The sequence below is a fragment of the Heliangelus exortis genome, chromosome 5, assembly GCF_036169615.1.
Source record: "Heliangelus exortis chromosome 5, bHelExo1.hap1, whole genome shotgun sequence".
NCBI lineage: Eukaryota > Metazoa > Chordata > Aves > Apodiformes > Trochilidae > Heliangelus > Heliangelus exortis.
The window spans coordinates 17,618,699-17,643,504 of record NC_092426.1 but is presented as its reverse complement, the minus strand read 5'-3'; the positions used below and the strand labels follow the sequence as shown (position 1 = coordinate 17,643,504).

The following is a 24,806-nucleotide window of genomic DNA, read 5'->3' as shown; positions in this document are numbered from 1 at the left end:
TCAATAACTTTCCTTTCCTGATCCCTGTACTCGATATTTCGAGACACATAATCAAGTTAATTCTATTTTCTTTAGCATCTTCCAGCTGAGTATCTGAAAACACTCTACTAGCAAAAGTGAATCATGGAAACCTTTGAGAATAAATACTATTATGGCCATTTGCAGATGTGGTAATTGGTGTATAGAATTGCCCAGCATCTCAGGAGAATCCTGAATACAGCTAAAATGAAATTGAGATTTCCAAAATCCCAACCACTTAAAAAGATAAAAAGGGTAATTTTATGATGTAAGAACCCAGACTGGCATGCTGAAAAACACCGTTGATAAATAAAAGATATAAGAATTGAGACATGTACATATCTGTTACTGTAATTTTTCTTGGTAAAAATATACCTTTTATTCCAGCAGTTTATTCAATGCAAAATCTTTTCATAAACCCACCCTCCCTACAAATTACCACAAGCACCTATAAATTACACATGCAGGCTATTCCAGTTATAAATCAGCATTTTGTAATACTTTTTGGCAGTATAGCTTCATCCTTCCTTTAATTATAACAAAGAAGTAACTCTTGATATTGTAACAATGAAAAAAGTAAAAATCACAAAGGCCCTCTAATTTTTCATTTTGTACAATCACAGAAATTTGTACCTGTCAATCAGTCCTTGGATGCAACTTCTTTTCCCATAATTCTCTCTTCCATTACAATCTTTATCCTTCCATCTTGAAAAGCAGTGGCCAAAACTGAATGAAAGACAGATATGTCCATTAAGGGTCTATTGTAACTTTATTTAATTACAAAGGAAACTTTTTTCTTATGTTGTTTTCCATGCTTTTCAATGTTGTAATGCATTTTGTTATAACTCTTACAACTGGGTAAAGATGTATTCTCGGGGCACTTTACAGAAATGCTTAGATCCTGTTGTTTCCTCACTTGATGTAGGAAACTCACTGAAACACTGAAATCAGTACTCACTTGAACTGTGACAACCTGCAAAACAGATTACTTGATATCTGATTTGATTCTTTAATGTGTTTTTTCTGCTTCAGAGCTGTGACATTTTCATGGTAGACAGGTCTTGGTTTGGTTCTGTTCCACTCTGATTTGGGATGGATATTTAAACAAGTTGTGGGTTCTCTTTGTTTACAGAACAAACACAAAACAACAAGTTCTGAGATGCAGTAAAGAGGTCTCATATGCATGAAAATTCTCAGGTGTCTGTTTGGTGACATTTTAAAAAATGAAAATATTTCAATTTTGGCTTCAGGAATGATATCAAATATTTTTTTTTTTTCCCCTTTTCTTTTTGCCCACTTCATCCTCTGCAGAGCCATTCATTCTTCACTAATTAGGAGGTAGAAATAAAAGGCAGTCAACTTCCTTTTGTTAGCAGTTTTTTATGATTCACACATAGCAGTAGGAGGAAATGCACCTGTTGCAAACATTGGATACACAGCAGTCTGGCAGCTCATAGCATCTTTAGAGCTGGAGTGGCTGCTATGGGAACTGACAAAAGTGAACCAACACAGCTATAAGTTTTGTTATTTTGGAGAACCGAGTTTTCAGATTGGTAACACTGCAGGAGCCACAACACAGCAAACATGAGCTAGTTAGCAGTAATGTAATCCTCAAAACTTAGTGAGATCCAAAACAAGTGGCCACTGAAATCTTTAGATTAACAGAAAATTATCAGTACCCCAAAAAAAAAACCCCACAAACAAGCAAACAAAACCAGGTAGTTTAGCTCTCTTTTCAGCAACTGAAATGAAATTACAAACATTCGTTTCTTACACAAAGAAAAAGAAATAGACCTGACATGGCTGAACTCCCCTCCATCCCCATTTGGACTTGGTAAATCAAAGTTTTTTGCTGTTTCAACTTCTACTAAAAGTACCAAACTATCTTCAGTCATTTCTAGAGTGACAGGGAAAAATCTATCTCCATACCTGCAAATCTAAAGACAATGATCTTATACGGAGCCTTGCATTCACCTCTATTCTGTTTTGATAATGAGTGCCCTGCTTTATATCCTTCTCAAATATTTTATTCCACCTAAAAAAAAATTGCTAATGTTGTTAAAGCCAAGAACAAACTGAGGATATCTAAAACTTGCATTAAACTTTTATCAGTCAAGTAACTTTTGTCTTAAACTGCTGTTTCTCGATGCCTACACTTAGAGATATGATTAAAAACTACAACTAATACTAAAATTACCACACCTCCATTAAAATTAATAGAAATTTTTTCTGCATAACTTCTACTCAGTTGGAAAGACCCTGTTAATATTTTCTAGCTCATGGGACTAATTTATAGTTTACTGGCTATTTACTGAAGGGTGCGTTGCATTGTGGTTGTCAGGGGTCTCAGCTCTTTACAAGTGAAGGTGAAGACCCTGGTCTTGATCTGTCAGAGAGCATGAGCTTATCACATTTCATAACACCATGAAGTTTTTCCAGAAATCTCTCCATAGTTCTGAGGGAAAAAAAAAAGGTAATTTAGTGGGAGAAAGGAACAAAAGGAATATGACTAGTCATGACAGAAATTCCAAATAATGGGAAGGAACACATTGTCATTTGGAAAGTATTTATTAATACTGCAAATTTCTGTGGTACAGATTAAAATACAGTTGGTCTTAGCAGTACCAAAGGCATGCATTGAAGGACAAAGAGTAACTGTTATTATGAACAATAGATGACACAGAAGAAAGGGGACATGTGAATCATGTGAATATTAACTGAACAGAGAAAGTCCTGGAAAATAAAATTCATATGGATCAAGCAAATGTTTCTAGAATAAAACTTACTAAAACAGGTGAAGAAAAACAAACTGGGGGAACAGGAATCCTAACTTCTGAAAAGAGAACAGAAGAGCATGAGGCCAATACTGGTCCAACACTAACTGAGAATACACTGATCATAAACTTAAAAGTTTCTAGTCTACTAAGGGATTTAATTTTTGAGCAAACTTTTAAAGAAAAATGCAAGTGTAAAAGCATACAACTTTTAAGAGGGAGATGCAACAGCTTATGGAAGAGATTTTTATGATGTTGTCTGCCATTAAAAAGGGGTAAATTGAACCCCTTCTATACTCCAGTATACTCTTAGCCAGTATATACTTTTAGCCACCACAGATATTAGTGTTTTTTTTAAAAATCACTGGCACAACTGGTTTATATGACATTAGATTAGGGATAAACTTTATTCTATATTTAGGTCCCATCAATACAATGTAACCTGAAGTTTTAATATTTACTATTCAAAGTAGAGATGTCATTTCTCTTTCTGCTGATGATAAACATGGTGCAAAAAAGACTCACCCCAAAAATGTATACAAGTGCCCTGAGTGTCTCAATTTTTACTACCACACTACTATCACATTAAGGGGATTCCTAATTAGAAATTGCTGTACACAAGGTCACACAAGTCACTGACAAAGTTTTATACAAACCGTGAGCATCCTGACTCTTGGGCCTGTCAAACATCCGTCATACTGAAGTCTCATTATTTTCTGATGCATGTAATGTGTTTATGGGAAAAATATAAAACATAAAAATTCAGGTTCTGTGCAAATCTGAACATGGATATTCCTAAAGTCTTATGGTGTCAGTATTAACATACAAATTTATTAAGTAGCAGATGTTTTCCTTGGAATATAACTTCTAGCTGAAGGGAAGTCCTAGACCATGCAACAGAAAGTATTTATGGTAATTTTTCCTGAGATTCTTATATTATCATTTTATAGAAAAAATCATCTTAGAAGTTAAAACTTACACCCTTCATTTTCATTCATTTTCTTGCCCATCACTTTCTTTCACATGTGGTTACAAGTGGTTAAAAGTGGTTAACATGAACAAAATGGCTGTTACTTATATAACATAGCATGCAAGAGATTTTCCAGATCTGTTTCCTTCATCACCCAGTATGCATAAACAATGGCATTACAGTACCTTCCTTAAGAAAACTCCCAGTTGAGAATTTCAGCCTGTTTCTAACAAAACTATATTTCACATTCAAGTAGATACTGCAAATGTATCAGAGTGGAAAATCAGAATATATCTGTGTTGCCTTTTGTAGGTAATTCTAAAGCTTCGCTCAAGGATTCCTCCCCTTGACCTTGGCAAAACTGAAGGAACTTGCTTCAGCACATAGGATCTCACTTGTTAAAGCACTTGCACAAATGAATACACTGCTAGCCAAGCATGAGCATCCTGAAATAGCTGTGTAGAGGCTGGATGGGCCACACAAAATGTCTCATTGACGTACTCCTGCCTGCCTGCCATGGGCCGGGTGGACAATGATGATCCATCTCAGCCTATGCTGGAAGGGCTTCACTGGAGTTAATGGAGCTGTATCATTTATATGTCTAATCTGAGTCCTAATTTTCTGATATTGACTGAAATATTAAAAATATGTTTACATCCTGTTTCTCTTTAGTTGCTATGAGTGAGCACTTCCATGTGGCACAATGGAATCATTTTCCAATTATATTGGAAAAGACCCCTAATATCATTTAGTACAACTGTAAACCTGACACTCCCAAGTCCACCACTCAACCATACCCCTAAGCACCACATCTACATCTCTTTTAAATACCCCCAGGGATGACAACTTGTCCACCTCCCTGGGTAACCTATTCCAATGTTTGATAAACTTTTCAGTGAAGAAGTTTATTCTAATATCCAATCTAAACCTCCCCTGGTGTAATACGAGGCCATTTTCTCTTGTCCTATCACTTGTTAATAGGGAGAAGAGACCAACCCTCACCTCACTACAATCTCCTTTCAGGTAGTTGTAGAGAGCAAAAAGGTCTGCCCTCAGCCTCCTTTACTCCAGACTAAACAAGCCCCATTCCCTCAGATGCTCCTCATAAGGCTTGTTCTCTAGACCTTTCACTAGTTTTGTTGATGAAGATATTTTTATGGCCAAGTCAACAGTTCTGAAATTTACAAACTTTCTCCCTTTAAAATTCCAATTACTTGATTGGTAACAGCACTGTGCATTCTATAACACTTAATAGTTCAAGTAAAGTAATGAAAAAAGAACAGCTCTCAGCAGTCAGCCCTAGTAAAGGACAAGCTTTCACATAGAAACCTCCTGTATGTAAACTTTCATGGGAATAGTAAATAAACAGAAAATGACACAGAGCAAGAACATTTTAAATTAGCTATTGAGTCACCCCAGCTACTAGGTTTTACATTACAGCAGAGAATAACATTTTACACAATGTATAAAGATTTGTCCCTTGACACATTTAAACTGCTCGTGTATCACAGGGATAGATGCATTAAGTACATGGCACTGTATAGACCTGAAGAGAAAGAATAGCTCTACAGAATACATCTGCACAGCAGCTTTCTGTGGTGGTTTTGGTAGTTGTTACACTGCAGGAGAGACTTTTTCTTCTAAGCTGATGGTGGTTTAATGCTGTGTTCAGAGAAACCTTGTGTCATTATATGTTTGTATGGTTCCCGTCATTCTCCTTATCACCTTCTCTCTTACATCAAGTAAGCTCTCTTACTGCATTCTAAATTACAGGATATTAAAAACTGCAGTTTTTAAGGCATGGGCCATCTCCTCTGAATTGCTTCTGCATCATTTTTCCCACTGGAGCCCTAGCTGTACAAATTTCTCTGACTACTGCTTCCATAAAACCAATAAAAACCAACTAAACGAGTTGCCATGAAGAAAGAGGAAGTCTCCAGCTCTGCCAGAGCACATAACTTTGTATCATCTGGAAACTTGTAATGATATTTCAAGACTCCACATGATTTTAAATAACTTAAAGAACCATAAGACTGAAGAACATGCAGAAAGCATGAGGCAGAAAAGAAACTACAGTTCCTCATGGAAAAGTATGTGGTAAAAAACCCAGACAATTTCAGTACTTACCTTTTCCCTTCACACAAGCTCTGTAAGAGCTACTTCAATTGTTCAACACGTTGTTTCCTAGGTAGGTAGGGAAAATCTGCTCAGACAGCTTGTTTAAATACATTTAGAAAGCACTGCTTCCTCTGATGTTCTAGGGAAATGTTTTTCTTTACAGATAGTTGTAGAGGAAAGGATCTCACAGCCAATGGTCCAAAGATACCAGCTGGGAATTGCTGCAAGGCAGCAGCAGCCTCTGCAAGCAGCAGTGAGAGGTTTTGAACCCAGACACCCTGAGCCAAGGGCAGGTGACAGACCTGCACTGAGAAAGGACACAGATGAAAATAAAAACACAGATACACCCCGGAGATTTATTTTGACCATGAAGTACACATATGTAGCAAGACAAACCTCTTAGGGCACAGCGCTCCAAGGTCCAACCAGGTGTTCCAGCAGAAACTCACAAATAGTGCTCTGAGTCTAATGCTCTCAGGGCTGACCAGCCTGGATCAGTGCTACTGCTCCAAAAGTGACTTCCCCTCTGGCTTCCTCAGGTGTGAGCTTTATTGGCCCCCTAATCCTGCTCATGAGCAGTAGGGGCCCCCCTAATCAGGCACAGGTGGGCTTAACACAAGCTCATGGCCACTACCTGGCAATTAGTGCCACCTGGTTGCCTCGTTTCACTACACACATATGATAAATTCAGGGCTTTTCTAGTCTTCTCTGTGAATATGGTGTGCAGATTGGATTGTTGGGAAGTTTTCTGCATGCCTAACAAGGCTTACTTTGATAGCTATAAGAAAAAGCAAGCATGAAAGAATAACGGTGGTTTGAAATAACCAGACTTTCCAAAAAACAGCAGATTTGAATTCTCCAGGGTACATGCAAACTATTTTTTCCAAAATTCCAAATCCCATAAATGCGGAGTTCTGACATTATGAACAGATCTCAGTCCAAAATGAGCAGGTCACTATTTAGGGCCTGACAGACACTTCAGAGGAAATTCAGCCTGTCTCTGGGCTAAAATGGGCATCACATCAGGTATTTCCTTTCTAAAAAAAATCTTTTTCTCTAACAACTTTGTTTCCCCCACAAAAATAAACACTGTCCTGCTCTTACAATGTTGTTTTGTTGCTGAATACTATTAACTGTACATTTTCACAGCGTTTAGGTGTCTACTTTGGATAATTTATAGGGCAGCAGTAGCAGTAGATAAGAAGGGGATAGTTCTATAAGTCAATGTCAGGTAGGGACAGATGCCCATCTACACTTGCAAATGTGACTTATACTACATTCCCACTGCTTTAATTCCTACCCAGTGTACATGTGTTTTAAAAACATGTTCTGTTTTAATGCATTTCAAGGAAAAAGGGGGAATGCCCAGCTGAAAAATACAGCCAACAATGTTCAGTGCTGTGTTTCTGCTTTTTGAAAGGACAAATCCTACAGGTTTCATCATCTTATTGCTTCTTTGACAACGGTAGGCTCGCTGCAGCAATCTGTGTTATTTATTTCTGTACTTCTTTGGATGGATCAAACTCCAGGACTGATTCAATTTCTGTCGAGGCTTATTTTTATTTAGTACATTAAAGGACTTAATGTTTAAGCACATAGCCATACATCTGGGTTACTTGGTAGTTACACTTAAGATACATATACTCTCACAGACTAAAGGGAGCCAAAGGTGAAAGGACCATCACTCTAAACCAATTAGAAATACATAAAGCTTTGGTATACATTACCACTAGAGGTCAAAAATTTCAGGATACTGTAGCTGCTGACTGAGAGGGAACTAGTGGAAATTGCCACATTCCCTCAGCGTTGCCTAGAAACCAGGGGATTAGTTAAGATATGTTTCTAAAAATGTTCACTTACATTTGGGTGTTTTAATTATCTCTGTAGTGGAAAAAAGTATAGGAAAATAGAGAGGAGACTGTAAGAAATCTGTCAACTGGGTTGGACAGAATAGCCTACTTACTGCATGTTAGGTACTGCACACTGAGAGTTCAGGAATCTGAAATTCAGAATTCAGATAAAGAAACCAAAGAAGTATTAAAAAAGTATAAAAATTTTACCATGAGCAGCATATAAAAAAAAAAAATGTAGCATGATCTCATGATCTCTGCAGCCAAGAGAGAGTATTCCAGTTCTTAGTGAGAATCTCACACACTAGTATCTTCAGGTACCTGAAATGGAAATTATTCTAAGACAGTCCCTATCTCTACAATCTACAGGTTTCACTACTTGGATAATATCAAAGTCTAAACCAGAGACCCTGAAACAGAAGACCTCTGGCAACTTATTTCCTGAAGCCCCTTCCCCAGATCTCTAATTTCACAGGCAATCAAAAATCTGCTTTAGAGAAGAAAAGAAAAAAAATAAACTAACTAACTAACTAACTAACTAAAAACCCACTGCTGAATTTGGGGCATTTTGGATTTGTAGGTTTTGCATGGAGAAGTCAGGAGAACAGACACTCTCCATGACATTGCCCTCACATTCAGGAGACATAAGAGAAAATGACAAAGTGCTGTCAAATTACTTTGTTTTGACAAAAAGGTAGGGTATTTGTGGCATCATGTTTGACAGTAGTTGAAATGCCATAGGAATAGATGCTTTATAAAAAAACAAGGAGTCGGAAAGACAGAAGACTGAGGACTGAATTTTTTCCAAAGCATAAATTCCCTCTCCTAGCCCCTCCCAGACAAATTTAACACCAGCTGCACTTATAGATGACTTTTCAGAAAATGCAATTAGACAGCCAAAATAATCACAGCAATGTGAAGCACAAGAAATAAGGCCATATCCAAAAAGAACTTCTTAGAGTTAATGGGAATATCTAAAATTAAAAGGGGAATCACAGGCTGACCACAAATATCTTGGGGTTAGCAAGACATCTCAGCTAAAATTCAATAATCAACTACTGAAAAGTTTTCTCAAGTATTTGTTAGAGTCTAAGCAAAATACTGGGGTAGATAAACTACAGATTTCATGCATCGTGAATGTTTGTGTGACTTACTGGAAACTTTGACAGAGGCAGAAATAAGTAAGAGAAATTGTTTTAAAGTACCATCCCCTTGAATGATATTGAACTACATCCAAGGTATTTTTCCTAGAATGTAAAGTAGGGCAGTAAGCCACAAAAAAAAACCTCCAACCCTGGAGGTCAGCCTATAATGACTAATTTCTAGATGGTGAAGGGGAAAGTCCCTCCAGCTGGGATGACATGGAGCCTTTTATAGAGCTGACTTCAGCGCTCTGGCTGGTCAGTGAGAAAAGGTTCAACATACAAAGTATCCACAAAGGGATTTTCCTGCAAAAATCATTGGAGGTTTCATTTTAAGGAGAATTGCAACTGGCCTGGAAAAAAGTAAAATTCAAGCTCATTGTTGCTTCAAAAAGTTAAAATCCATCAGTGTGAACACATTCAGTAGCATCTGGGTCAAATGCTGCTTTTCCAGTTCAGTGTTGTGGTTCATACCTAAGGTGTTTATTTTGCAAGACATTGGGAATCAATTTCCTCGATGTGACACACTGGAAATGCCCTAGGCTCTCGATTTGTCATTTGCTCCTCTGGAATATGAGCAATTTGCACTAAATCACTCCCTGGCACCCATTGCTCTTCTACTTTCCGACAAATTGTAAGAAAAAGGCTTAAGTAATTAGGCACCTTTCATTGGCGGGGCAAAAGTTTTGCTTCACTGCTTGAAGAGACATCGTGGGGCAGAGCCCGAGGGGAGAGGAGAACCCGCGGAGCCGGGGCCTGGGGCTGCCGGAGTGGGCATCCGTCACGGCGAGGCCGGCAGAGGGTGGGCTGGCTCCGCTGGGGCCTCCCCGCCACCCGCCGTGCTCCCGTGGCCATGGCAACGCCGGAGGCGGACGAGGCGGACAGGCCCAGCGCCGCGCCACGCCCCGCCCCGTCCCGCCTGCCCGCCCGCACCCGGGGTGAAGCTGCTGCTGCTGCCGAGGCGAGCGTCGGTCTGTGCCGGCCCTCCGGGCTATGCGGCGAGCATGGGGCTGAGGATGGAGAGCGGCAGCAGGCGGAGCCAAGGTGCGGGGGGCTTGGTGGCGGCTCCGCGGGAGGCGCGGGAGTCGGCGGGGCGGGGCGCGCTGTCTCCCGGCCTCTCCCGTCCTCGTCGGGCGCGGTGGTGGCAGGCGCGGCCTCCCCTCCATCTCCCGCCCAGGACTGGGAGCGGGCGGCGCCTCCCCTTCCCCGCCGGCGTGTGAGGGCGGGTATGGCGGCGCGTTTCAAGGGGAGGTGAGCGGGGAGCCTGGCCGGGAACCTGCCCCGGGGCTGCGGGGGCTGCTCGAAGCGCTGCGTCTCCTGCAGCTGGCGCTGAGGGACACCTGGAGCTTGTTCCTCTCGCCCTTGGCTGCTCCGAGCTGTGTCACCCCGTTTGTCACGCGTGGGGAGCCGGGTCCGGGCCGTGGGGCAGCGCCGCTGTGTTGCCGGAGCGGCGAGGCAAATGGCCAAGTGCCGGCGGCTGTCCTTAGTGAGCGGGGCTGGAGAGCCTGTGCAGGGTTACACAGATAAATCCCGAAGGGTTTTAATCCTCCTAGAACGTGGCCTTGAGTCACAGCCGTAATCCCAAATGCGCTTTTGTATTTTAACAACGTTGAGCGATGCTGCAATGTTTCTGGCTTCGTTTTCAAGGCCTAAATGTCTGTGCTATTTGGAGTAAATTTTTTTCTTCTCCAGAGCAGGAGAAACTTGACCAAATGTTTTTGTAAACTCAAGCATTAGTTTGGTAATAGCATTTTAATTTTTCAGAAGGTGAAGTTGCCTTTGACCAGCAGAGAAGTTGAGAAAGAATCCATGTGTGCCTTCAAAGAAGGAAGGGCATTTAGAATTTGTGTTTCAAACATAAGAGTACATCTTAACTGAAATTAGGAAGTACTAATCACCATCCTTTGGTTTTTACCAAATAAAAACTGTGGCTCTGCAAGTCACTTAACCTATCCTTAATTTGACCATTAGTAAAATAGTCTGCTAAATCAGTTTTAGTCCTTAATGTGGCTAATCCCATCTTCATTCAGCAAATTAAATCTGTAAAAGGACCTGACTACCTGATAGGTCCCATTTCATTGAAGATTTCTTGCATGCTTCAAGTGCTAAAGTGAACAAGTTTCTGAATCATTAACCCTACTAGCTGTTTTGCTTCAGATTATACCCAGCAGCTTTCTCTGAAACACCATGGATCAAGGTTTCTCTGCAATTAATTCTGGGTGAAGCTGGTTGTGTATTAGAATTTTGCTAATACATTTTCATTTAGAAATACAGGAGGGGAGCAGTTAGTAACGCTGATGGTGGAGGGGTGCACCTTCCTTGTAAGCACAGGTTTTTACTAACAAAAGATGGATTTTTTTTTAAGTACATATGGAAGAATCTAGTGTATCTGTACATGTAGATACGTATGTGTGTTTTATCTGTTGGTCAGTTTGACACTAGGTTTTGAAATACCTTCAAAACACATGTTCATGGCATGACATGATGTAGGGTTTCCTGTAGCAGCGGAAGGCAGCACACTGTCTGTAGGACATGCTCATGAGCTCGTGTTCTAGAATCCTTGAATAATAACACCATTCCACAAGAGAATTGTTGCAACCTATACTCCTGGGTATTCTGTGCCATCTTGCACAGGCACAGCTATCCACTGAGCTCAGGTTCGTATCCTGTTAAGACAGAAGTTTCTGTGTTCTGATATGAGTATTGATAATTGTACCACTTAAAGTAGCAATGGTTATTTTGGAACACGATCTCTCACACACCTTTCTAGAAAACTGGAAACTGCTGCTAGCACTCCTAACTCTAGAAGTGCAGTCCAACAAGATGACCGTGGGCCTGGATTAAGTTCATTTGCTTCTGCCTGCAGTTTGTATCATAGAATGTGCTGCTGACAGGCACAGCTGTTAGGTTTTGCTTTGTGAGCGTAAATAGGAGAGTAACCTGCATCTAAAAGTTGTCATGTGAAGCCTTTAGCTAGGAAGATTGTAACAGTTTTCAAGAATGACTTCATCGAATATGACCTAATCAGCATATTTTAAGGCCTCTGTATAATACTGTTTCATTAGATTTCTTGTATTTATATGAGGAGGGTTCGACTCTTGAAAGTGAAATATAATTTTGGTTGGATGGGTTTAACTTATGCAGACTACTATTAGATTATTAGTTGTAAAGGACGGAGACCTAATTCTTAGACATTAGGTGTATGTGTAAAGAAGAGCTTTTGTGTAATCCTGAATAATAAGTGTATAAATAGTACCCATCTAATTAATGGTTTAGGAGATTATGGTGCATGTGTCAGGGAGTGATACATTGTATCGCTTTCATCATACCTTGTTTCTGGTACAAATGAGTCCATGCAAAATTCAGATTAAATATTTGGGACTTTATTTCAAAATCAGGGTATTGTAGCTTTTGGGGGTTTGGTTAATCAAGTTTTGATTCAGAAAAATTAGAAAATAATTATTACTACATTTTTTTCCTCTGGTGAATTCTTCCATTTCTTGAATAATCTTAAATGTGATTCTGTTAAAGCTGGCTTCAGCTGTAAGACCTCATAGTCTCAGAATTGATAGGAACTTTGATATCACCAAAACCAGAAATGGATTCAGGAGGCTTTTGTTGCAGTGTCAGAAGCAGGAAAAAAACACAGGTGTGATTCTGAAGAGCCCAGTTTTGCCCCATTGTAACAGTCAAATAAAATAGAACACTGCATTCAGTAACCAGCTAAATCTAAAGAGATAACATAAAGCACTTCTGTTCCTTTCTCAGCATGTGTACAGCATTAGTGCTGTAGTGTAGTGTTAGTGTGTACAGAGTTGGAAGGATGAATTCATATCAGGAAGCCCACTGAAAAGGTCACTGGTCAGTGATAGAACATTCTTGTTTTGTATTAAATTCACAGCACAAAACCCCTTCTGCATGCAATTGCCTGTATTACCTACTTGGAAAAAGGTGTCTTGCTAACTGATTTTAGTTTAGAGCATTGCTTTGTTGGGGAAGAACAAAAGGATCTGGTGGTGGAAGAGGCAACAACACCAAACCATTATGAATTAGTGTAGTGAGCAGGGTGTGTGCAAAGCATTTGTCAGCTTGGGTTGAGTGTCCTTATCAGCCTCAGGGAGATTAAATCTCTATATCTCCTGCAGTTCTCTTCTGTTAAAGACAGAAGTGTGTCCTGCACTTCCAGTTGAGAGAAGGCCACTGTGCATCCTGGAATGCAAGAGTCCTGGGGCAGCCAATAAAACCATGAACAAAAGGATTGGTGCCTTGGGAGAGCAGTGAGCATATTCCTCTGGGGCAGCTGAGGAGACCTGAGGTCTAAATCTACTTGAGGCTGAGGATTGCTTGAACCCAAGCTAAGGTCTAGGAGCTGCTGATTGACAAATACAGTATCCCAGTGTCTCTACACAGTAAAGGTTTTTTTAGTTTGTAGTGCTTTCTGTGTTCTTTATGGATTATCTTTTAAGTAACAGGTCTTGGTGGGCAGCAGCAGCCTGATTGAATTTTGTCAGTGTTTTATTTATGTCTGGAGTACAGGTTTGTTCCAAAAATACTCAGTGTAATACTTGTGTTTAAAATCCTTCATATGAGAACATTGTAATGAAATACTGGGCTTCTTTCCAGTACATATTTATATTCCAAATCTGAAATGGCTTTGTAGAAAACTAATTTCCATACATTCTGCATGTCCACTAACAATCAGGAAACAAAGTAACAAGTAGAAACCACCAAGTACCATCATTTTCAAAACTGTAAAATTGCAAATAAGGATAAGATGCATTTTACATGAAAATGTAATTTAAACAAAATACCTTAAAAATAGCTTTGGAGCAAAAGAATTATTCCCTATTTTAGATAACAGCTGGGAAGAATTACTCTGGTGTGTAGTGTCACACTTAGCAGAGGAAGCTTACAAGCAAATAGAAGCGTTAATATGGAACTAAAAGATCTAATTATTTTTTAGAAATACTTGATTTGTCTGCTTTCTGTACTTTAGGAGAGCACACAGTGTGAGAATCCTGATTTTATATTAAATGTGGGCAGTCCAGTGAAACCTATGCAGAAATGTATGATTAGAGCACATAATTACATGTATACTGTATCAAAGATACAGTCCATTCTACTTCTCTGTTTCTGATGTGTAAGTTTTGGAAAATAATTTCTTAAATGAAATGACATCTTGAAGAGTTTTCAGACAAGTGAGCCTGTTTTCAAAGAATTTATTATTTAAGAACCATCAAAATCAGTAGAAAATTTTTCTCTGAAGAAATTCTCACTCAGATGCATGTTTTGGAAACAAACAGAAACAAAACAAAAAACAAACAAACAAAAAAACCACAACAACAACAAAAACCAAACCAAACCAAACAAAAAAAAAAAAAAAAAAAAAAAGGAGGCAAATTAGCCAAACCACGCAATACTTTGATTCCTCTTGCCACTTACAGTCCTACACCAATGCATCTTGCATCAGTCCTGTAGCTACCCAGGTACTCCAGTTCCTCTGCTCTGTAGTTATAGTACTTAGGTCAGGTTTGTATTTGGTTACTATGTGATTTGCTCTACTCCTTTAAAATCCTCTTCACATAATTAAGCCTTCAATTTAAGTTCTGTTTCTGCTATTGTGCAAATGATTTTGAAAACACACACTGAATCTAAACAAATACCTGCTCAAGTCAGTAGAAAGCCTGAAATTATAGTAGCGAAGCATTTGAATATTAACACTTATTACCTCACTTGGGTTGTTTTGTAAAAACAGTAAAAATCCATCAGATATCCTGCACATAGCAAGTCCTCCAGTTTCTTCTCTGATGTTCTCAATGTACATCTTCATTGTAAATATTTCACACAATAAAAAGTGAGTTTTAGGCTGAAGATACAGGGTTGTTATTATAAGCTGAATTCAGTGTAGAAATGCATTTGATGGAGTATCTACATGAAACAGCTTGGAATCCTAAGAAAACAGAAATTTAATTGTTTTTATTCTCCGCTTCTTCTACTTTAAATAGGTCTGGGCATTATTGCAGCCAAATTAATGGTTGCACCTTCTTCTGTGATAAATTTTCTCCATGTTTTTTTTCACAAAGAGCAGTCCTCAAGTGTTCTCATTGATAAACAGGCTACAAAAAATATCTCAGTTCCTTTATTTGGCATGAGAGTCAGTGAGTGTAGGAGCAAGCACTGCGGGATACCATGGGAGGACCATAGGAAGCCTTGATGACAAATACCACTGTTTAAAAACTTTTAGATTAAAGAGTGTTCTGTTCTTTAGTTGAAGCTGTAATACATTAATACATGATTTGCCAGGAGAGAGCCCTCAGAATCTATCTAAATGTTTAAAAAAAAAAAAAAAGAGTTTAACATAAACTTCCACCCAGCAAATAAGTGCTCTAGATGATGAGAAAATGTCATTTGTTAATTAGACAAAAGCTTTCAACAGGCCCAGATTCTAGTGGGGCTGCAAACCCTTGATGTTTCAAAGGCATCATAAAATCTGAGCAATCAGGAACACTTGTTGAAGGTTTTCTACTTCCCAGAAAATGGTTCAGTATTGCAATGGCATAGGTCAGAGATGCCTGAAAAAGCACTGTGTGGTGTTGTTACCCTGCAGTTAGCAGAGCTGGATGGCAAATTCAGCAGGCTGGGCTGGGGACTTGAAACTTCTGCCTGGTGGCACAGCAGTTACTGAGTGCAGGAGAAACTGAGTATTGGGAACATAGCTCAGGAAACAAGAGCACCTTTGCAGAGACTTGATAAAAGGTGTTGTGTTTCCAGTGCCTTTGGGATTTGTGCAGATTGGGGGTGATTTCTTTCCTGTCGACTTGTCTGTAATCAAAATAAATGAGGCAGAAATATTTTAATTTCACCTTCCTGGCACTTTCTGACAGTTTTTCTTGCCTATGAAATAATGATGCTGGATGGGGGCTGAAAGCTGACTTTCCCCCTTCGCCCCACCAAGCCTGGTACAGAGTTGTTGTAAGGAAGGCAGTGGGGTTTTTCGATAGAGCTTTTCCGTGTGCCATCTGCTGGTGATGCAAAGCAAACGAAAGCTTCAGAATAGCCTGATTTTTCTGTAGTTTTAAACAAACACATTTCCCGCTGAAGACAGTAAAAGCAACAGGTTTCTGAGCATCTCTGTTCATCTTTAACTCGAGGAAAAGGCATTTAGCTTACCTGAAGAGAATGAACTATATTTTTAACAGTGTCTCTGTTTTTTTGAGATGCCCATGGTTACCTCTCTCTGATTTTGTTAGAAAAATCAGTTAAAAGTGGTCTTAGAAGAATTTATCTAACAGCATGTGTCTCCAGCAATTCTAACTTAGCTCTAAAATACAGGAAATAGTGTATTATTTAGGTTATATTGAGCAACTTTGAATGAAACCTTTCTGATTCTCATATGTCTGCTATAATCTAGATTTCTGGTATACACAGTTTTTTTTAATCATTAGGACAAACTTTTATCTACTAAAATATTATAATCTAACATCCAAGTCCTTCCAAAGACTTACATTCTTTTAAAGCATGAGAATTTTAACTTTATGAAGTCAAAAGTTTTAGGGTGGGTATCAGTGAGACACTGAATACTACTCATAAGTAATAATGTACGTTAGAGAAATACACTATATAAACAAGAAAGAGGGCCATTATTTACAAAGCTTTGCAAACATTGTGGAGACAGTAATTCTAAATCTGATAAATTTTTGCTGTATGTTTGGAATTTTAATATTCAAAAAACAATTTAGAATGGTTTGTCCCTTTGTATGTTTAAATCACAAACTGAGATAGGGAAGAATTGTACAATGAGAGGAACTTAAAATGAGCCATTTTGAACTGATATATATGACCAGGAATGTTGTTATGTAGCTTTAAAGAAAACAGTATAAAGATAAAACAATTGCAGGATAAGGTTAAAAAAATCTACAGGAGCAGGTTGTAACTAGATGATCTTTAAAGTTCCTTCCTGTCCAAACCATTCTGATTCTATGATTTACCCTAGGTCTTGGGCAGGTCCAGCATGCTCATCTCATGAATGGTGGAAAGCTGGAGGTGGCCAGTAAGTGTAGAGCAATCAAATTCCTTCTCCAGAACTGTAGTGCCTTCAATTGCTAGGAAACTCTTATGTGGCAATTGCAGACTCTCAAATTAACAGATGAGAAGTAGGCTGTGAATGGGAAGACCATATGGACTTTGATAGTAATAATATATTTGTAGAAATTGGGTGCATGATTTTAAAATTGATGATTGTAGGTGTGGTATATTTACTCTGTTAAAGGAATCTTGTTCATTTTGGTTGACATTTTAAGCAGGGTCCTGGAAACCTTAAAGGAATGCTTTGTATACACTAGTATTTTTAGTAGTAGTATATCTCCTGTTAAAAATTGCTTTAAAAATGGTGCAGATTCTTAATTAATTCAGGTGCAGATTTTTAAGTCGTAGGTTGTGTAACAGTGGTTGTGAGCCTGACAGAACAGCCTTTATTTTCAAGGAGATATGGAGCTTTTGATTCATGTTCCTACATTTTATCAGCACCTGCACTTGTTTATATAGTTTCCAGTCTACCAATCTGCCAGAAGAATGAGTGGCAAACCAAATTCCTCTTACAGTAACCATAGATTTTTTGAAACAGTGTGTTCTCATTGGTAGGCTGATTTTCACACAAGCATAATTCCCTCAGGCTATTAAACTTGCAATTTACTATAATGCTAACAACATGCATTGTCTATGTACAAAATATATTTCACATTGGTCATTGACCAATATGAACCAGTTGACATAATGATAAAATTCAGTTATTAAGACTTTAAAATGAATGGGAGGTTAGCATAGGTACAAAACTGTCACCATATCTCTGTGCAGTTTAATGATCAGTGTGAAGTTCAGTCTGGTTTCTTCTCATGGTTTCTCCCCTTTTTAGCTCCTTGAACCAGTGAAAGCACTACCACCATATCTTGTTGTTTAGGTTAAGTTATTTAACTGCACTAATGTGCTTTGGTAATAGTATAATATTTAAATATTTCTTTTTTCCTTTGTGAAAAAAGTTTGCTACAGTAATTTGTGAGTTCCTTGGGGAACAATACTTATATCCTATCTGTCAAAATATGCTTTTTCTTTTTTCTAAAGTTTGTTTTGTCTGACACTTTCTTAAAGTGAGTGAATACCCAGCTGCCAGCATTCCCAGATGTGGTCCAGCAAGTCCATTTAGAGGACACTTGAGTACTAAAAGTAACGGTAAGTAACACATGTGCTTCTGGCAGAAGGTTAACATGATTCCATTTATACATTAATTCATTGATTTTATGATTAAAATGTTTTTATAATGAAAACCATTGCATTGAGCTCAATTGGTGAAGTTTAATACTTACATACACTTACATTTAGTATGTTTAACACTTGAGACTGAACACATTCCTTTAGTCAGTAGTTTACATGGGCTGGTGTATAGTTTTGTGCCATACTGCCACCTCAGAAACTTTACAGAAGACTGGAGAAACAGGAAGGAGCCCCACTGATGTTTTCACAGTCCAACTTCAGCGACTTCTGTAGCTGTTTATTGATTTAATGACTTAGAGAAATAACACACAGGAAAGGATGATTTCAGGTGATAGTAGCTGCTAAAGAAAAATGTCTGCCCTTGCACAAAGCAGAAGTACACAGTAATTAAAAGACTGTAGCTTTGAATTGCAGTTAATAGTCGATTAAAATTTTAGTATTCTTGTGCCTGCCTTTATAATGTTCAAATATATATTTTAACCTCACAGCTTTCTGCATTGACTCTGCCCGAAGTCTAACTAGCCAGTACCTGATCAGAGACCATATGGTGTTTCATTATAACAAAATCCTGTCAGCCAAAGGTAAAAATGTGCATCCATGAACTTTCTACATCCAGTTTTAGCTCATTCTTTCACAGTAGGCTTATATCAAGTGGCAGTGAATTGGACTGTAGGCAGTGTAGTTTTCTTCCTGTTTTGTATTCAGACAGATATCAGCAAGGAATATGTCTGCTACTTATGAGACTTTTGTAATATTGAAATGGAAAGTTTTTCATGAAAACATTTTCCTTAAGTGCTACCAAAGAGAATATCTCTATTTTATGGTACTTTATGCTGTATTCTCATTTGATGAAATGATGAAATGATGAAATAATATGCTGAACTGGAAATCATGGAGATACTCTGTATGCTTCCTACTGTGACTTTATTTTGTAAATGAATGCAGAACATGTTCAGTTAAATTCAGACCACCGTGTCTTTTCTTTAATATTTTTTTTAATTTAAAAGTATTCATTATCCTAATTTTTAGGACTATGAAAATTGCCCCACATGTGTGCAAATGAAATTTTGTTATTAACCTGCATTATGACTTCTAAATATGCGTGTGTTTTTTTGCATATTTTAATGTAGATAATACTTATTCATCAAAAGAAAAATATTATGAAGTCTGGAACCTAAAAGCCTACTGAACTCGTACATGTTTGTATGTTTCTTAATTATGGTTTGATCCTGGTGAAAAATTTTCAGATTTGGAAAGGTGTGTTTCCTTCACTATGAGCTGACAATGCCCCACGGTCACTACTATAATTCAAAATAAACTGTATTACCACCAAAGCTGTGTTTTTTAAGGTCATATAAGGAGTATTAAGTACTGTATAAAAAGTTAGTATCCTGCACAGAGCTAAGAAAATTCTGAAGGTAGTAGTTCATGTTGTTTGCAGTTTACAGCCTATTTTCAGTGCTCATGACAGAAACTTGTCTCAGGGATCTACCAGTGCTAGGGCTTCTCAAGGTGTCCTGAGTATTCAAACTAAATGTGTAAAAGTTTGCAGGATACGAGTTATGAGAGAAATGGGGTTTTTTAATGCCTCCCAAAGCATCGTACCTCTTCCAGGTGTTTTCAGAAATAGACTTCTGGAGGTGGTTCTAATGATTGTCTTTATCATCCCTCCTTTTCTTAATGTCTGCTTTAAAGAGTGCACTGGGGCTTTGAATTCTCCAAGAATCATGCTCATAAGTGCACGGTCCTCTGCCTACCATGTAACAAACCTCAGGTGTGCAGTTAATGCCATCAGCACAAAGTGTACAGAAACCTCTTGTAAGGAATCTTTATTTAAATTACAATTCTTCCCTCAAATATGTTTTTTACTGAAACATCTTAATCTTGGAAATTTCCTGACTGCATTAATTTCAGTCTAATGAATGCACACTAACTAGCATATTTTAACATAGTGAAAAATTCCTGCATTGTAATGAAGTTAGTCTGTTCTGTGTTGGTTTAGCCACCATAAAGACTATTAAATACTGAATCACTTTATTGTTTGGTTTTTTTTCTTATTTTCAGCAGCCATAGACTGTTCAATGCCCAAAAGCAGATTGACCAGCATCAAATGTAAGTATTTGTGATACGTTAATTCTGCAAAAACTTATTTAAAACTAACTTAGCAAAAGAGCCAGAGGAACAGAAGAGTAGGAGTAGAATATAAACCTTAATAAAATATACCTATCTGCTTCTATCTTCAGCTTAGGGTCACAGTTCATTTTGCTCATGATTCTTTTCATCCACATAGTTAATGGAGCATGTAAGGAGATTTCAGCTTTCAAGAAGAGAGATTACTAGTGCACAGTCAAGAGGAATTTTGAGAATGTGGGCACCTGAGTACTGGAACTGACACTTGTTCCATTTCAATAAACCAGAGCCAGTTAAATCCAGTTAATCTCAGCCTGGATTAAACTGTAGTTACTTTTTCTGGGTATTGTCTCATTTCTTTACACTGTTAAAAGATACCAGTACTGTAACCTTAAATCACAGTGTTGGCTAAAGAGCTAACTTTCAAATCATTGACTTATGAAATTCTAAAGGAATTATATTAGTCAAAGGGAATAAATATCAGCTGTTGAAATAACAAAGGTATATTTATGTTATCTATCTGTCTTTTTAACTAACATAATTAGACAATGTTCTTTTTTAATCTCCAATGCAATATTTAGTTAACTGCAGAGATACTGGGAAAAAATTATATTATTTTAGGATGGAAAGATAAATCTTCTGAGGACAGAATACTTTGTGGTTAGTTCCAAATCCAGTCAAACCAGAGAGATACTGCCATGTAAAATGATCAGAGTAATTAGAGCTGATGCAAGAAATCACTCATCCTTTTGGCAGAAAGGTTCAGTTTCATTAGAATTTTTTCAGTTCTTCTGCTTAATGGTTTGAGACTGAATTAAACAATAAGCTGCAACAGGATCAAAGATGCTGTATATGGGCTTGTGTTTTCCTGCTTTCAAAGGTACAGCACAAGTAGCATCAGTATTGCAGGCATATCTAGAGGCTGCAGATTGTGGTAGGTAAATAACCTGTTCTGCAGTCTTCTGAAAAAAAGTCTTCCTGCTCATGCTCCAGATTTACCAAGATTTGCTTTGAAATATGCAGAAAAATACAGACTTGGCGCAGGGGAAAAATTTACACCTACGAGTTCGTGTAATTAGACTCCCATTTAGCTTTTCTTTTTGCACCTGCTGGAATCTTTCTCTAGGTTAGAATCATAGAGTGGTTGCAGTTAGAAAGGACCTTAAAGATTATCTGCTTCCAACTCCCCTGCCATGGGCAGGGACAACTCCTCCAAGACCTGGTTGCTCAAAGCCCCATCCAGCCTGGCCTTGAACAGTTCCAGGGAGGGAACAGCCACAGCTTCCTTGGGCAACCAGTTCCAGTGTCTCACCACCCTCAAAAGAATGAATTTCTTTCTAATAGCCAACCTAAATCTCCCCTCTTTCAGTTTGAAATCATTCCCCCTCATCCTATCACTACACCCCACTGTAAAAAGTCCTTCCCCAACTTTCTTATAGGCCCCATTCAGGTACTGGAAGGTTGCTATAAGGTCTCCTCAGAGCCTTCTCTTCTCCAGGCTGAACAACCTCAACTCTCCCAGCCTGTCCTCATAGGAGAGATGCTCCAGCCCTCTAATGATCTTCATGGCCCCACTCTTGTCTTGCTCCAAAAACTCCACGTCCTTCTTGTGCTGGTGACTTCAGAACTAGACACAGAACTCCAGGTGGGGTCTCATGAGAGTGGAGCAGAGGGGGAGAATTAGGTTCCCTAATTAACAATTATTTTTCCATTCCTTGTCATGTCTTGTGTCCTTTTTAATACCAACAAATGCCTATTTATTTTAGAGTCTGTTGTCTTTGCAGATAACATGCTTCTGAGCTGATAGCTTGTGTGTTTCACACCAGAATGAGTTTCCCTGGATAACAAGTTCATTTTGAGAGACAGTGGCAGTGACTTAACCTTAACAGATAATTGTTGTGACACTAGCAGGTATGCTCTGTGGTGAGGAAATTTCCATTTCAGATAGCAAAGCTTTGTGCAATATGTTTCTCTTTCAGCTCATCTTACACAGAGCAGTGTCTGATTATGTAACTCTGTTCTGGTCACAGGCATATAATAAGTTGCCTTTACAGGGTGTGATGGAGACATTTCACCTTTGTTGCTGCTTTTGTTTTTATCCATCTGTTTGATAAAATTGGTACATTAAGTCCTCTCTAAATAGCTCTTCCACTTATTTTCAGACTGGGCTAAAAAAACCTGCTGCTGTTTTATCTTGTACAAACATGCATACAAGCAACCCAGCCCTGGAAGATGTTTTCTGTTCCCAAAGGAAAAACAAAACAAAATAATACATAAAACTAGAAAAAAACATCTTTTGATTAAAAATAAAAAATATTCCTCAATTTACCTACCATATTCTAGCCTCAAACTAGCTAGGAGCTAAGTATCCAGTGAGGTTAGAGCTTTTTATGCTTACATTTAGCCAAGCAGTAAAATACAGTTTGTTTGCTTGAATTTCTACACTGAGAGGAATTGTGCAGTTATGAAGTAACAATGAATTTGCTGTTTTAAAAAAAGCTGTTTAACAAAGCAGTAAGTAATGTTCTATTTTTTCCCTAAAAGTGAGTACTCTAGAGAGCATTGTGTTTCTGCCCAGTTTTCGGCTTTTATTTTGTGGTGTACTTTGTGTTCTCTCATAAAAATGACAGTGCTGAGTCAAAGATAGAAAGCAAAGTAATACAGTAAACTTACATTAAAAATATCTTTTATTAGGATATTCCCCAACATAGTGTTTTTACCTTGCAATGAAAAATTTTCCAAATTCCATTTTCATCTTAAATTTCTGCAAAAAAATGCTTAAAACATGTATTTTTCTTGCAGCAAAAGATTTCCTTTTTTCGGTTTTTTCTGCAAGAGTGAGAGAAATGTCTCATCTGATTTCACTGGAGTTTGGCTCTTGCCCCAGACACAAGACTAGGTGTTCCATAGCTTGCTTGCTAGTTCTGTTTACCATTTCAAGAAGGATTTTTCTACCCAGTAAAGACAAGAGATGCTGGTTCATAGATTTCCTGTCTAGTGATTTCTCTTCAACATCTCAGTCTGTATGCACTGCCATTTCTTCTCATGTTTTGGAAGCTCAGCTTCTGTCACATACTTGCTTTCATGGCATCAAAGAAGTGTTGGTTGTAAGGGATCTTCAGAGGTCATTTAAGGCTGCTCTTGAGCTTCCTGCTCAAGGTAGGACTTCTGCCAACACTAGATCAGTCAGCCAAGTCTTGGAAATGTCCAGGGATGGAGATTCTGCAATGTGAGTACCCTGTTCCAATGCCACAATATCTACAGAGCTAAAAGACTTTTCCAGACATCCAATTCATACACTGTAAGGATTAAAACTGAATTTACTTGAAAGCATTTATTCTGTTAATTCAGGTTTTAAAAGAAAAATAGTTGCCATAGTTGAAATTGTGGTTTTGTGATGGTCAACAGCAAGTGTCTCAAATTAAACAGGTCCAGGGTTTTCATGTATGTTTTTTTTACCAGATACTTTAAATCATCCTTTCTTAGTAAAAATCTTTGAGGATTAGTATCTATACTCAATGTATGCATGTAACTTTTTTTTTTTTACCTGCTTTCATCATATTTTGTCACCTGACTGAGATCACTTTATAAACAGAGAAGAAACTCTGCCATGCATACTGAAATTTATGTAGAGCTGGCAAAGGGATAATTCCATTTGGCATGTCTACTTTCAGTCTTTGTTATTGGTTTCACTGCCTTTGAGATATTTAAGCTTAACACTACTCAGGCATCCTCTGTCCGATATCTGAACTTTTCCTCTAAACTCTAGATGCTTAGAATGAAATTAAAAATTATTTTATTTCATACCTAAAATTAGAGTGGTAGGGATTTTTCCTACTGTTGTAGGTATTGTTCATCAAGAACTATGGATTTCTTTTCTGTAATAATAGTTCAACCAAGTGTTAACATGTTCACGTGTTGAGGTCAGTGTAAGGTGTCATTTGTAGTGTTTCTGGCAATGCACCAGTGAAGAGTTTTTCTCCTCTGCCTTGTATGGAACAGATTATGTAGAGATGGAAGCCCATAGCTCAGGCAGTAAGGGTATTGAAAATTTACTGAGGAAGGGAAAAGGATTTTTAGAATATTTTCAAAAGAATTTCTTTTTTCTTGCTGGAGATGGGATACACAATTTGTACAGGCACAGTTGCAACATCAACATGACTGAATATCAGGGAAATCTCTATAGAGAAGGGTTTACTGCTTTATTCTTCACAGAGTTCTGTGCCTTTCATTGCCTCAACTGAAGCACATTATTACATTTTTTTTGTGTGTTCCTTGTCGTATTACTAATCGAATCCCAAATAAGGTTTCCATTCCCCCTCTATTTCAAAAGAGAATTGGGAAAGGGGGTAAATTTTCAGTTTGAAATTATAAGATTTATTATTAGCATAGAGTTACAAAACAGAATTCTTGAAGATAGTGTTAAAAAATATCCCCTGAATATGTGCTTCGTGTACTGCTAAAATAGCAGGTGAGTATTTCCCTTTGGGGTTGTTGCCATGAATCAGTCATTAGTGTTTAAGAATTAAACATGATA

General features: G+C 38.1%; 1 protein-coding gene and 1 long non-coding RNA gene across 2 annotated transcripts in view; one reads left to right on the top strand and one right to left on the bottom strand.

The window, feature by feature from the left end:
* Nucleotides 1–682: 682 nt before the first annotated feature.
* On the bottom strand, nucleotides 683–9,743 carry LOC139797045 (uncharacterized). Its single transcript, XR_011726259.1, has 3 exons — nucleotides 9,536–9,743; nucleotides 2,331–2,473; nucleotides 683–744 (listed from the first exon to the last, which is right to left on the bottom strand). It is a non-coding gene; the product is annotated as an uncharacterized lncRNA (long non-coding RNA).
* A 48-nt stretch (nucleotides 9,744–9,791) lies between these two features.
* Nucleotides 9,792–24,806, top strand: part of SPATA7 (spermatogenesis associated 7) — a 37,252-nt gene continuing 22,237 nt past the window's right edge. Inside the window, exons 1-4 of the mRNA XM_071745811.1 lie at nucleotides 9,792–9,916; nucleotides 18,017–18,097; nucleotides 18,628–18,720; nucleotides 20,204–20,251. Coding sequence (XP_071601912.1) covers nucleotides 9,877–9,916; nucleotides 18,017–18,097; nucleotides 18,628–18,720; nucleotides 20,204–20,251 — 262 coding nt within the window. The 5' untranslated portion in view covers nucleotides 9,792–9,876. The remainder of the gene's footprint in view (nucleotides 9,917–18,016; nucleotides 18,098–18,627; nucleotides 18,721–20,203; nucleotides 20,252–24,806) is intronic.